The sequence below is a fragment of the Colobus angolensis genome, unplaced genomic scaffold (assembly GCF_000951035.1).
Source record: "Colobus angolensis palliatus isolate OR3802 unplaced genomic scaffold, Cang.pa_1.0 Scaffold61, whole genome shotgun sequence".
Classification (NCBI taxonomy): domain Eukaryota; kingdom Metazoa; phylum Chordata; class Mammalia; order Primates; family Cercopithecidae; genus Colobus; species Colobus angolensis.
Window position 1 is genome coordinate 6,308,043 of NW_012119710.1, and position 13,202 is coordinate 6,321,244.

A 13,202-nucleotide genomic window follows, 5' to 3' on the forward strand; every position below is an offset into this window, starting at 1 on the left:
AAAAAAGAATGAACCTTGAAAACATTATGCCAAGTGAAAAAAGCCAATCACAAAAGGCTACATATTACAAGATTCCATTTAAATGAAATGTTCAGAATAGGTAAATCGAACTTTTATCACAGGCAAAGCTATGACAGGAAATAGATGAGTGGTTGCCTAGTGCTTTGGGGGGGTGGAGGTGGGGGTGAGAGGTGTGAGTACTGCTAATCGGTACAGAGTTACTTTTGGGGATAAAGAAACTGTTCTGAAATGGACTCTGGTGATGGTTGCACTATTCTGAACACACTAAAACCGTTAAATTATATATTTGAAATGGGTGACTTGTAAGGCATGGAAATTATAACTTAATAAAGCTGTTTTACATATTTTACATATTTAAAAGTGCAGGTGGAGGGATGAGCCCTCAAAAGAGAAGCAGGAGTTTTGGGGGGTTCTAAATACTGTGTGGTGGGTACTGAGGCATATAAATTTGTCAGATGTATGATGTAATCTTCAAGAAAGTTGATTTTAAAGAAACACCACCAGCACCAGGTGGAGAAGGCAGGAAGAAGTTACACAAGGGGTAGGCCAAGCGTGGTGGCTCATGTCTATAATAATCCCAGCACTGTGGGAGGCTGAGCTGGGTGGGTCACTTGAGGTCAGGAGGTTGAGACCAGCCAGGACAACATGGTGAAAGCCCATGTCTACTAAAAACACAAAAATTAGCCAGATGAGCTCGCTTGAACCCAGGAGGAGAAGGTTGCAGTGAACCAAGATCATGCCAATGCACTCCAGCCTGGGTGACAGAGTGAGACTTTGTCTCAAAAAAGAAAACAAAAGAAGTAACAGGGGGGGCAGTGGCAGGTGTCAAGGGCAGGCAGGGTCTCTCCTATCTCCAGGATAAACTCACAGGGGACTTAGATGTCATGTGGGTCCCTAATAGCCCTCCACTTGGTTCTTGCAGCCACCCTGGTATGTGTATCATTTCATCTCAGGCCTCTTCTTCCTGACCCACCCAGCCATCCCAGCCTGGCTGCCAACCCCACCTCCTCCAGCCCGTATCACCCCATAATTGGGGCCAGGAGGCATGGGAGAGTCGCCATCTCTCGGTGCCACCTGTTGCATCTTTACAGATAACCATGGCTGGATGGGGCAGATCCTGCGGTGGAGCAGCTGCTGTTCAGAGCAGTGATCAAGGCCTCCCCATCTCCAACCCTCAAGGAATCGGTTGTCTCCCATAGTCATATCAGGTGCTGTGCAGCAAGGAGCAACCAGAAGGACACTAACATTTATTAAGCACTGCAGACTCTCACAGCACTCCCATGGAATCGATATTATTATCCCCATTCTGAAGACCAGGCAACTGAAGCTCAGTGTTTAAGGAACTCACCAAAGTCACCAACTGATAAAAGTGATGGAAGCTGGGATTCAAATCCAAGCTAACCTTCCTTCCAAGCTTACTCCATAACACGGAGGTTGTGGACAGGGGATAAAAAGAGAGGAGAGCCAAATTCCATTTCCACCCAGCTCCTTAGGCAGAGCTTGTCAGCACAGCTCTCCCCTTCCCAGAATAGGAAGACACCCATCAGAGACAAGTCCCAGACACCAGCAGGGGTAACTCCCTGCCACAAGGCAGCTGCAGACAGTCTATGGCTGTAGTTACTGCTCCCAAAGAGTGTTAGAATTCCCACTCCCGGCCGGGCGCGGTGGCTCAAGCCTGTAATCCCAGCACTTTGGGAGGCCGAGACGGGCGGATCACGAGGTCAGGAGATCAAAACCATCCTGGCTAACACGGTGAAACCCCGTCTCTACTAAAAATACAAAAAAATTAGCCGGGCGAGGTGGCGGGCGTCTGTAGTCCCAGCTACTCGGGAGGCTGAGGCAGGAGAATGGCGGGAACCCGGGAGGTGGAGCTTGCAGTGAGCTGAGATCCGGCCACTGCACTCCAGCCTGGGGGCAGAGCGAGACTCTGTCTCAAAAAAAAAAAAGAATTCCCACTCCCAGGTTCTGGGCCACTCACACAAGGTGATTGAAGTGGAAACCAGAGCCCCCCCACAATGCCCTCCTAGAGGAAATAAGGCTATGTAACTTTGTCCAAATCAGTAATGTGAAAACCTGAGGACTCCCAGGTCCTGAAAAGGGAAGAATGTGGGGCCCTTTACATTCATACTCCACTTTGTACAGTTCTCCCTTGTCTTATGATAGGCTTATTAAGAAATTCCTCTCCCAGCACTTCTCCTTCAAAGAGCTCTAGGCCTGGGGCTGTCAGAGGCTTAGGACTCTGCCTATTAGTCCCAGGGTCTGGATGCCCAGCAGGACACCTGGCATTCAGTGACCACTGGATTGGATAAATGAGATAGACTGGGCAGACTGCCACCCATTCTTCCCCTGAAGTTTAAAGAGGTCGAGAAGTGAGGCTGTCCAACTGCAGACCCTGCTTTCTGCACCTAACCTGACCCACCTGGCCACCTAACCTTCTCCGGCTTCCACCTACCCCTTCGCCATCCCTCCCCAGAACCCACCCAGCCCATTTTCAGGCATACCTGGGCACATGCTGGAATAGAAGCCCTCGTTCTTCAGCATGATCAGCAGAGAGCCCCAGCCCAGGAGCACAGCAGAGAAGAAGAGGTTCTCCAGCACAGCCGTACAGGCCATCCACCAGCGCCTCCGGTACGCCTGTTGCAGCGTGGGGGCCATGCTGGCCGCGAGCCTGCACAGAAACAGAGCGCTGGGTGAAGGGCCCCCCAGTGGCCCCAGGGAGGGGTCCTGCATCATGGTGGCACCCGAGACCTCTCGGGCCAGCCCTCGAGGAGCCCCTCATGGAGGCCCCATAGAGCCCTAGGTTTCCCAGCCGGTGCCACGGAGCTGGCTCCGCGCACACTAGCAGTGCCAGGGGTGCACGCGGCACGAGGCTCCCGCTGGGCCACTATCGGAAACAAGGAAGGTCCTGTCTGCGCGCTGCAGCTTCCTGGCAGGCTGCCGCGCTCTCCCACCCAGGCCAGGGCGCGCAGGGCCGGGCTGCTGGGGAGCAAGACCGCATTTGCCCAAGCCCCCAGAGGGCAGCAAGAGGCAGAGAGCGCTCTGAAGCACCGCTGGCCCATGTCCGGATTCCCGCGCCAGGAAAGACCCCTAGAAGTTGCAGGAAGAAGGGCAAGTTCAAGGCTACCCTACGACCCTATCTTCCAGTTGCCCCTCCAAGACCTCTCCTCCCCTCTGGGGCCGGGCGACAACAAGCTTTCCCCCTTTCCGTATGAGGCGACCCACGACCCTAGAGTCTCTCCGGCCAAGCCAACAGCTGCCACGTGGAGGGAGACCCAGGACGGGCTCTCCCCAGTCCCCTCCTCCCCTGCGCGCCCCTCACTCACTCCGCAGGGCGCGGGGCACCAGGCTTTGCACCTCGGAACCCACCTCCCCCCTCCAGCCCTGGGAGGGGGCTCGGACTTCGGCAGGAAGTCTGGCGGCTGCTGACTTTATAAGGGCAGCGGTGGCGGATGGGCTGGCGGGCGGGTGTGTTTACCAGAGGGAGGGAAGGAGCCCCAGCTCCCCCCGCCACGGCCGCTGTAGCCTCGGCGGGAGGATAGCGAACGCGGGCGGCGCGGGGGTGGGGAGCTACAACCCGGGTGAGACCCAGGAAAGCGGAGAGGAGAAGGGCAAGAAAGACCCAGAGCGAGGGGAGGAAGCACCAGTCACTTCTTCCAGGGGGTCTCGGTATTCTCATCTGTGAAATGGGGCTTTGGGTTCAAGCGCTCCCGAAGGTCCGCTGGAACTCTGGCAAACGCGCAGCTCTAAGCAGAGGAAGTGCAGCGAGCGGGGGCCTGGGAGGAAAGGAAGAGTCGGAGGGGTCAGAGAAAAGAAAAGGGAAGGACCTGCTTGGCGAGACTGGACACTGTGCCGCGGGACCACGGGCGCAAGTAAAGGGCTCTCCTTGGGGAGCCTGGCAGTGTCGGCGGGAGCCGGCCTGGGTGTCTTTCAGCGGACGCACAGACGGAGACCCTACGCGCGCCCCCTCCCTGCCCACGCTGCTCACCTCCGGTCACCGGCAAATGAGCAGCCAGCAGCAGCGGACGCCTCGGGGAGCACAATGCTTTCGCGGCGCGTCCGGAGTCCCGCTGGCCCAGCCCTGAGCCGCGCCCGCGCTGGGGTCTTCTCTGCGTGCGGGACCCGGCTGCCACGGAGCTTCAGCCTGACAGCCCGGTGGCCTCGCCTCCGCTGTCCCCTCGGAAGAAGCGGGGGAACTGGGAACCCGCCGGGGGCCAGAGGTCTGCGAAGCCGGGCTTGGAAGAAGTGGATCTGCGGAGTTGATAGTTGTATTTACACGCGTCCAGAGCTGCGCCCCGAGGTGGGGGCGGGGGCTCCCTTCCCTTCCCCTCCCCTTAGGTCGAGTTTCACGCGCACGTGACTCGCCCGCTGGTCCCGGACACTCTCCCTCTGGCATAGCCCCAGCACCTACACTTCCACCCTGGACCCCCATCTTCTCCCCCAAGCCCCCAGACTGACGTCAGGCAGCGCCCTCTGTATCGTTGTTCAAAACAAAGTGCGATTCGGCTGAAGCCGACTGACCGCGATTCAGGGCCGGCTTGGGTGCGGTTCTGAACTGTGCAGCTGGAAGCAGTGTTTTCCCAGAGGCAGAATGGCACTGGTTTCTTTGGAGTTAAATCGAGGTCTGAGTCTTGACTTTTCAACTGACTACCCTGGGTACCTAGGGCAAGTTACCTCTCTGAGCCTCTGCTTCCTCCTCCCTAAATTGGGTTAAAATGGAACCTATCTAACTGGCCAAAGGAATCAGGATTGTGATGCAGGTAAAATGCTGAGCATAGCATTTGGCATAGTAAGCATAATGTTAATTGTTGCTGCTGTCATTATTTCAGAAGACCTGGTGATCAGACGCTTCCAGATCAATAATTGATTGACTCCAGGTAAATCTCTCAGCCTCCCTGAGCCTCAGTTTCCTCATCTGTAAAATAGACTACTATGGTGTGGAGTAATGAGAAGTAATCTCATTACATGTGAGTTTAATTGTGTGTTAAGAGTGCTGCTAATGCATGCTGGGCTTAATACCTAGGTGAGGGGTTGATAGATGCAATAAACCACCATGGCACACATTTACCTATGTAACAAGCCTGCACATTCTGCACATGTACCCCAGAACTTAAAATTAAAATTAAAATTAAAAAAAAAAAGTGATAGTGGTGGCCAGGTGCGGTGGCTCATGCCTGTAATTCCAGCACTTTGGGAGGCCAAGGCAGGAGGATCGCTTGAGCTCAGGAGTTCCAGAACAACCTGGACAACATGATGAAATCCCCTCTCTACAAAAAAGAAAAAAAAAAATAGCCAGGCATGGTGGCACGCACCTGCAGTCTCAGCTACCCAGCAGGCTGAGGTGGGAGGATCACTAGATCTGGAGAGATGGAGGCTGCAGTGAGCCAAGATCATGCCACTGCACTCCAGCCTAGGTGACAGAGTGAGACTCTGTCTCAAAAACAAAACAAGAGTGACTACAGAAAGCTCCAAGAAGGCCTCTGATAAAAGGGAACCCCTGAACAGATGAGCCACCAAGCCAAGAGAGGAACTAATGGCTACCATAGACAGAACACTTTCCAAAATAAAAATATTGTTATTAATTCCTCAAGACATCATGGTCTCACTTGAACCTCATAGCTTTTCACAGAGGGAGAAAACTGTAGGCTTGCAGCTGGAGCAAGGTTAGAAGTAGGATGCAGAGTCAGGTTGGCCCAGCATTTAAGTACGGCCCCTCCCAGGAGGAGAAAGGCAAGAGCAAAGGCTTAGCGGTGGGAAAGGCACAAGGAGTTCTCACTGGCCAAAGCACACGTCAGGCACTGACGGGTTTACTTCTTAAAATGCAGTACTGCCTCCCAGAACTTCCAGATCAAGGTCAAACTCCTCAGCTCTGCACAGGGGGCCCTAGAGTCAACTTTCTAAGCTAGGAGGGTCATGGATCCCTTTTGAGAATACAAAAGACAGTGGGCATGGTGGCAGTGGCTCATGCCTGTAATCCCAGCATTTTGGGAGGCTGAGGCAGGAGGATCACTCGAGCCCACGAGTTCAAGACCCACCTGGTCAACATAGTGAGACCCCTATTTCTACAAAAAATTTAGCTGAGCATGGTGGCATGTGCCTGTAGTCTCAGCTACTGGGGAGGCTGAGGTAGGATGATCCCTGAGCCCGGCAGGTCGAGGCTGCAGTGAACCAAAATCTCGCCACTGCACTTGAGCCTGAGTGACAGAGACCCTGTCTCAAAACAAACAAACAAAAAAAGAATAAAGATGTTATTGATCGGCCGGGCGCGGTGGCTCAAGCCTGTAATCCCAGCACTTTGGGAGGCCGAGACGGGCGGATCACGAGGTCAGGAGATCGAGACCATCCTGGCTAACACAGTGAAACCCCGTCTCTACTAAAAAATACAAAAAACTAGCCGGGCGAGGTGGCGGGCGCCTGTAGTCCCAGCTACTCGGGAGGCTGAGGTGGGAGAATCACTTGAGCCTGAGGGGCGGAGGTTGCAGTGAGCTGAGATCACGCCAATGCACTCCACCCGGGACAACAGAGCAAGACTTTATCTTTAAATAAATAAATAAAATAATAAAAAACAGAGAAGAGGAAAGAGACCAGAAAGATTCCAAATCTGAATCAACAGGATTTATCAACCTTCTCCCCGCCCTCAAAACGAATTCCTTCCTCAACTCTGTTCTCCTGACAGTACTCATAGGTCACGTATAACAGCATTATCACATTTGCTGTCATGTGGGCTCCTGGCTAGCGGCTGCTTCACAGCTTAGTGAACAAGAACACTGAGACAGGGTGGGTCTAAATCCTGGCCCTGCAGGTGATTATTTGTGCGATTTTGTCCAAATCACTCCATCTCATGAGCCTCATTCTTCCAGTCTGTTAAGTGCTCAAAATAAAAGTATTCAATTCAGTATGTAATGAATTATTTAGCCTAACAAATAGTTATTATAAATCTTTGGGCCAGGAGCAGTGGCTCATGCCTGTAATCCCAGCACTCTGGGAGGCCAAGGCGAGTGGATCACCTGAGGTCAGGAGTTTGAGACCAGCCTGGCCAACATGGTGAAACCCCATCTCTACTAAAAATACAAAAAATTAGCCAGGTGTGGTGGCAGGTGCCTGTAATCCCAGCTACTCAGGAGGCTGGGGCAGGAGAATCACTTGAACCCAGGAAACAGAGGTTGCAGTGAGCCAAGATCGTGCCACTGCACTCTAGCCTGAGCAACAGAGCAAGACTCCGTCTCAAAAAAGAAAAAAAAAAAAAATCTGCATGAGGAATGTATATAAAATGGTGCAGCCATTTCGGAAAACAGTCTGGCAGGTCCTCAAATAGTTAAACATAGAGTTACCACTATAGCCCAGCAATTCCACTCACCCAAGAGCATTGAGAATATCTGTTAACACAAAAATGTGTACACAAGTGTTTATAGCTGTATTATTCATTAGAGCTAAAAAGTGCAAACATCCCAGTAGTCCATCAACCGATGAATGGAGAAACAAAATGTGGTATACCCATACAATGTCATATTATTTGGCCATAAAAAGGAAGTACTGATACATGCTACAACATGGATGAACCTTGATAACGTTATGCTAAGTGAAAGAAACCAGACACAAAAGACCACATGTTGTATGACTGCATTTATATGAAATGCCCAGAACAGGCAAATCCATAGAGACAGAAAGTAGATTAGTGGTTGCCAGAGACCGGAGAGGGGAGATAATGGGAAATGCGGAATGACTGCTAATGGTATGGGGTTTCTTCTTGGGGTGATGAAAATGTTGTACAATTAGATAATGGTGATCATTGTAAAACTTTGTGAATATACAACATGCTGAATTGTATACTTTATTATATTTTATTTTTTTTTTTTGAGACAAGGTCTCGCTCTGTCACCCAGGCTGGCATGCAGTGGCAAGATCTCAGCTCACTGCAACCTCTGCCTCCCAGGCTCAAGCAATCCTCCTGCCTCAGCCTCCTGGGTACCTGGGACTACAGGCATGTGCTACCATGCCTGGATAATTTTTGTATTTTTAGTAGAGATGGGGTTTTGCTATGTTGCCCAGGCTGATTTTGAACTCCTGGACTCAAGTGCTCTACCCACCTTGGCCTCCCAAAGCGCTAGGATTACAGGTGTGAGCCACTGCTCCCGGCCTAAATTGTATTCTTTAAAAGAGTGAATTGTATGGTGTGTGAATTATATCTCAATTAAAAAAAAAAAAAAACACCTTTGCATGTGTCAGGCACTAGGGATTCAATGGTGAATAAGACACAGACCCTATCCTCAGAGAACACAGAGCACAGTGGGAGAGAGTCACAGACAAATCAAGTGTTACGTCGTCTGCAGGAAGCACCATGGAGGAGAGACATGGTGCCATGAGAACATCTGCTTAGAGAAGGGGATTTCATCTAGACTGGGGCTCAGGGAGGAATCTTTCAGGGTGAGGCTTGTGCTAAGAATTTTCCATGTCAGAATCAGTAGAATTTATCAATCCTCCAGAGGAGTAAACAGCAAATGAAAAATCTTACAACAGGAGGATGCAGAGACATTCTGAGAGCTAAAAGAGGGACGGTGTGAACAAAACACATAGGATCCAGGGCCTGTGGTGTGAGGTGCCAGCCGGAAAGGTAACAAGCTGATTACATTGGATCTTCTGAGACAATAAAGAGTATGCAATAATCTCGAATGACCGAAACTGACCGTCCTCCTCCCTAACTTGCCTTGCCTCCATTGTTGCCCGTATCATAAAAGCACCACCCTCTTCCACCCAGTGGCTTCAGACATGAAACTCAAGTCATCCCAGGCTTTCTCCCCGCCTCACTCTCCACATCCAGCCTATCAGCGAGCTTGTGGGTCCTACCACGTAAAGACTTGTCATCTCCAGCCACTACTGTCCCCCAAGCCCAGATCACCATCAGCTCAGGCCTGGACTCCTGCAACCCTCTAACCTGGTCTTCCCAATCCTACCACCCACACATGACCCCACCAGCCCATCGGAATGGACTACTCGAGATGCAGATTTGATCAGGCCACATCCCTTGAAAGGCTTCCTGTGACCCTTGGGGAAATGCACAAACTCCCAGTGATGGCCCCTGAGTCCTGTGCCATCTGGGTCTGCCCTCTGTGTTTTTGCCATGGTAACCTCCTTCACACCCATTAATACTCCATGCTCTCTCCTACCTCAAGTTCTTCCTGGGCCTGGAACATTCTCTGCACTAGCCTAGCCAACTAATCCTTCAGATCTTTTGTTTGTTTGTTTGTTTGTTTTTGAGACAGAGTCTCGCTCTGTTGCCAGGCTAGAGTGCAATGGTGCAATCTATCTCAGCTCACTGCAACCTCCGCCTCCTGGGTTCAAGCAATTATTCTGCCTCAACGTCCCGAATAGCTGAGACTATAGGTACCCCCCATCACGCCCGGCTAATTTTTGTATTTTTAGTGGAGGTGGGTTTTCACCATGTTGGCCAGTGGTCTCGAACTCCTGGCCTCAAATGACCACCCTCCTCGGCCTCCCAAAGTGCTGGGATTACAAGCGTGAGCCACTGTGCCCAGGCAACTCTTCAGATCTTAATGGTCATTTCCTTTAAGTGCCTGACCTCTTGTAGGAACTTGACTGACTCCAGCAATAAATCCTTTTGCAATGTAACCTATGTAACATCTGAGTTTTCCTTTGATAAATCTCATCATATATTTGTTCCTCCGACAGTTCAGAGGGCAAGGGCCTGTGCCCACCTTCCTCACCACTATCCTCTCACCACGTAACACAGAACCCACCACCCACCATGCCTCCTGCCTGACAAATTCCTAACCATCCTTCAAATCTCACTCACCTATTACTTTCTGGGGGACAGTTTCCCCGAGCACCAAGACAACGGGACACATTCCTTTACACACCCTGCTGAACATCTCTTTTTTGGGGGGGCAGATGAGTGTCTCACTGTGCTGCCCAGGCTGACCTCAAACTCCTGGCCTCAAGCGATCCTCCTGCCTCGGCCTTCCAAAGTGCTGGGATGACAGGAGTGAGCCACCGTACCTGGCCACAACTGGTTTAGATTTTCTATCTTCTTTGCCCCAGCACCTAAAACAATGCTTGTCACAAGACTCCTCTCAGGTCAACCCACAAGAGCTCTTATGAAAATCTCTAAACTGTGGCTGGGCACAGTGGTTCCCGCTTGTAATCCCTGCACTTTGGGAGGCCGAGGCGGGTGGATCACCTGAAGTCAGGAATTTGAGACCAGCCTGACCAACAAGGTGAAACCCCCTCTCTACTAAAAATACAAAAATTAGCCGGGCACAGTGGCAGGTGCCTGTAATACCAGCTACTTGGGAGGCTGGGACAGGAGAATTGCTTGAACCTGGGAGGCAGAGGATGTGGTGAGCCAAGATCACATCACTGTACTCCAGCCTGGGTGACAGATGAAGACTGTCTCAAAAAAAAAAAAAAAGAAAAGAAAAAGAAAAAAAAAAGTAAATCTCTAAAATTGCATGCAAAATTCTATGTGCATTCAGGAGATAAGCTGTGACTTCTGTCAGATTTTCCAAGAGGCCTAAGATCTGAAAGAAGAACCTTTTCCCCAGATGCTAAAGGAGCTTCAAACAGCGCTGCCAACACAGACTTCTACTATGAAAAACCATCCCCCTCTAGAATACAAGTTCCAAGAGGGCAAGAATCAAGGACCTTTACCTATTTTTTTTTTTTTTCTTTTGAGACAGGGTCTTGTTCTGTTGCTCAAGCTACAGTGCAGTTTTGTGACCATGGCTCACTGCAGCTTCAAACTCCTGGGCTCAAGCGATCTTCCCACCTCAGCCTCCTGAGCAGCTGGCACCAGAGGCACGGGCCACTGTGCCCAACTAATTTTTTTCTTGAGACAGTGCCTCACGATTGTGCCCAAGTTGGTCTCAACTCCTGGGCTTAAGCAGTCCTCCCACCTCGGCCTCCCAAAATGCTGGGATTGCAGATGTGAGCCCTGTGCCCAGCCTCTTTACCTATTCTGTTAATTGGTGTATTCCAAGTACCTAGAATGGTGCCTGGCACATTCTTGATGTAGGTGTAAAATGACTAAATATAGTCTCAGACAACTGAAACAGTTATGTAGATGGTATATGTATCGGTTATCTATTGCTGAGTAACAAATTATCCCAAAACACAGTGGCTTAAAACTACATGTATTATCTCAGTTTGTCTAGGTCAGGAGATAGGGTATAGCTTAGCTGAGTGTTCTGTCTCAGGGTCTCTCACAAGCCTGCAAAGCATCAGCCAGGGCTGCAGTCATCTGAAAGCTCAAGTAGGGAAGGATTTGCCTCCAAGCTCACCCATATGGTGAGTGACTCAGTTCCTTGCTGGCTGGAGGCTGCCCTCGGTTCCTTACCACCACATGGGCCTCTTCATAGGTTAGCTCACAACATGGATGCTTGCTAGCTTGCTTCATCAGAGTAAACAAGAGGGAAGAACAAGACAGTGAGAGAGTGAGAGAGAGGGAGAGAGAGAATGAGAGGAAGATCAAGAGAGGGAAACAAACAAGCCAGACTTTACACTCTTGTAATTTAACCGTAAAAGTAGCACCCCATTACCCTTGCTGTGTTCTGCTTATTAGAAGCACGTATCTAGGTCTAGTATACACTCAATGGAGAGGATTATACACAGGCATGAATACCAGGAAGGAGGGATCATTGGAGGCCCCAGTGATCTTTGAGGCTGCCTACTGCAAGACATGTACAGAATGTTTTCTCATATAGCATCCGATTTATCTGGGCACCCAGAGCAGAAGGCACACACTGAATGCCTACAGGTCAAGCAGATGATGACAGGGAGGGAAGACATCAGTTGGGGGAGGTTTGGCAGACAACTGAGCCTCTGCCCACCCTCCATCAGGCTGATGCCAAGCAGGAATACAGGTCAACTGTTGTCAGATCTTCCAAATTTTCTTTTTCTTTTTATTTTGAGACAGTGTCTTGCTGTCTCCCAGGCTGGAGTGCAGTGGTGCAATCTCGGTTCACTGTAACCCCTGCCTCCTGGGTTCAAGTGATTCTCATACCTCAGCCTCCTGAGTAGCTGGGATTACAGGTGTGCACCACCAGCCCAGCTAATTTTTGTATTTTTAGTAGAGACAGGGTTTCGTCATGTTGGTCAGGCTGGTCTCGAACTCCTGACCTTGGGCAATCCACCTTCCACCCGCCTCAGCCTCCCAAAGTGCTGGGATTACATGCACGAGCCACCGCTTCCGGCCCAAATTTTCAAAAGCAGCCAACATCCTTATTTTTTGAGACATTTTCCGATTTTTAAAACGGATAAGCAAAAATACACCCGTTTATTATTTTATTAATTATTCATTATAGCAGTTTATGACTCCTCCCTATGGCAGAAAGTACCTACTTCATTGTTTTGTTTTGTTTTCTTTTTTTTGAGACAGGGTCACACTGTCTCCCAGGCTGGAGTGCAGTGGTGCAATCTCAGTTCACTGTAACCTCCTCTGCCTCCCAGGTTCAAGGGATTCTCATGCCTCAGCCTCCCAAGTAGCTGGGATTACGGGCGTGCACCACCAGTTCAGCTAATTTTTGTATTTTTAGTAGAGATAGGGTTTTACCATGTCGGCCGGGCTGGTCTCAAACTCCTGGCTTCAACTGATCCACCCACCTCGGCCTCCCAAAGTGCTGGGATTAAAGATGTGAGCCACCACCCCTGGCCGGCCTAATTGTTATTTCTTATACCCTTTTATGTGTGTTCCAACCCTCTTACTGTCCACTCCACCCCCGTCCCACTTGCTCATAGGGATCTAACTAATTCACTTTGAGCACTTTCCACAGCTCCTCGCATGTCGCAGGCCAACAATATTGTTGAATGAAATATGAAACTCGACACATATCTCACATATTTCCCCCTGTCCTAGAGCAGGGGTAAAAGTGGTCTCTGGTGTCTAAGTTAGAATCCTGGCTGGATGACTTGCATGCTGCACGACCTTAGGCAAGTTACTAGCTTTTGAGAGCCTCAGCTTCCTCAGCTGGGAACAATCGTACCTGCCTTAGAGAGCTGTTAGATGGATTAGCTGAAATAATACAAGTGAAGAATTTCGCACAGAGTTTAGCGCACAACGGCAACTCAATAAATGATTTACTGTCACTCACATTATCCACCCCCTTTCTCTCCTCACTGGCTTCCTGCCTCATCACCCTTTAGTCCTTTATCGACTATCTTCTGCCACTGTC

At 50.3% G+C, this 13,202-nt stretch overlaps 1 protein-coding gene across 2 annotated transcripts in view; it reads right to left on the bottom strand.

Moving 5' to 3' along the window:
• Positions 1-4,349, bottom strand: part of SLC43A1 (solute carrier family 43 (amino acid system L transporter), member 1) — a 40,383-nt gene extending 36,034 nt beyond the window's left edge. The window contains exons 1-2 of one of the 2 annotated variants that reach the window (XM_011963411.1): positions 4,007-4,349; positions 2,523-2,689 (exon numbers count right to left, since the gene is read on the bottom strand). In XM_011963411.1, the coding sequence (XP_011818801.1) occupies positions 2,523-2,676 (154 nt within the window). In that variant the 5' untranslated portion in view covers positions 2,677-2,689; positions 4,007-4,349. Of the gene's footprint in view, positions 1-2,522; positions 2,690-3,344; positions 3,443-4,006 lie in introns of those variants that run through there. The other variant, XM_011963410.1, reaches the window with a different exon arrangement.
• Positions 4,350-13,202: the final 8,853 nt, after the last annotated feature.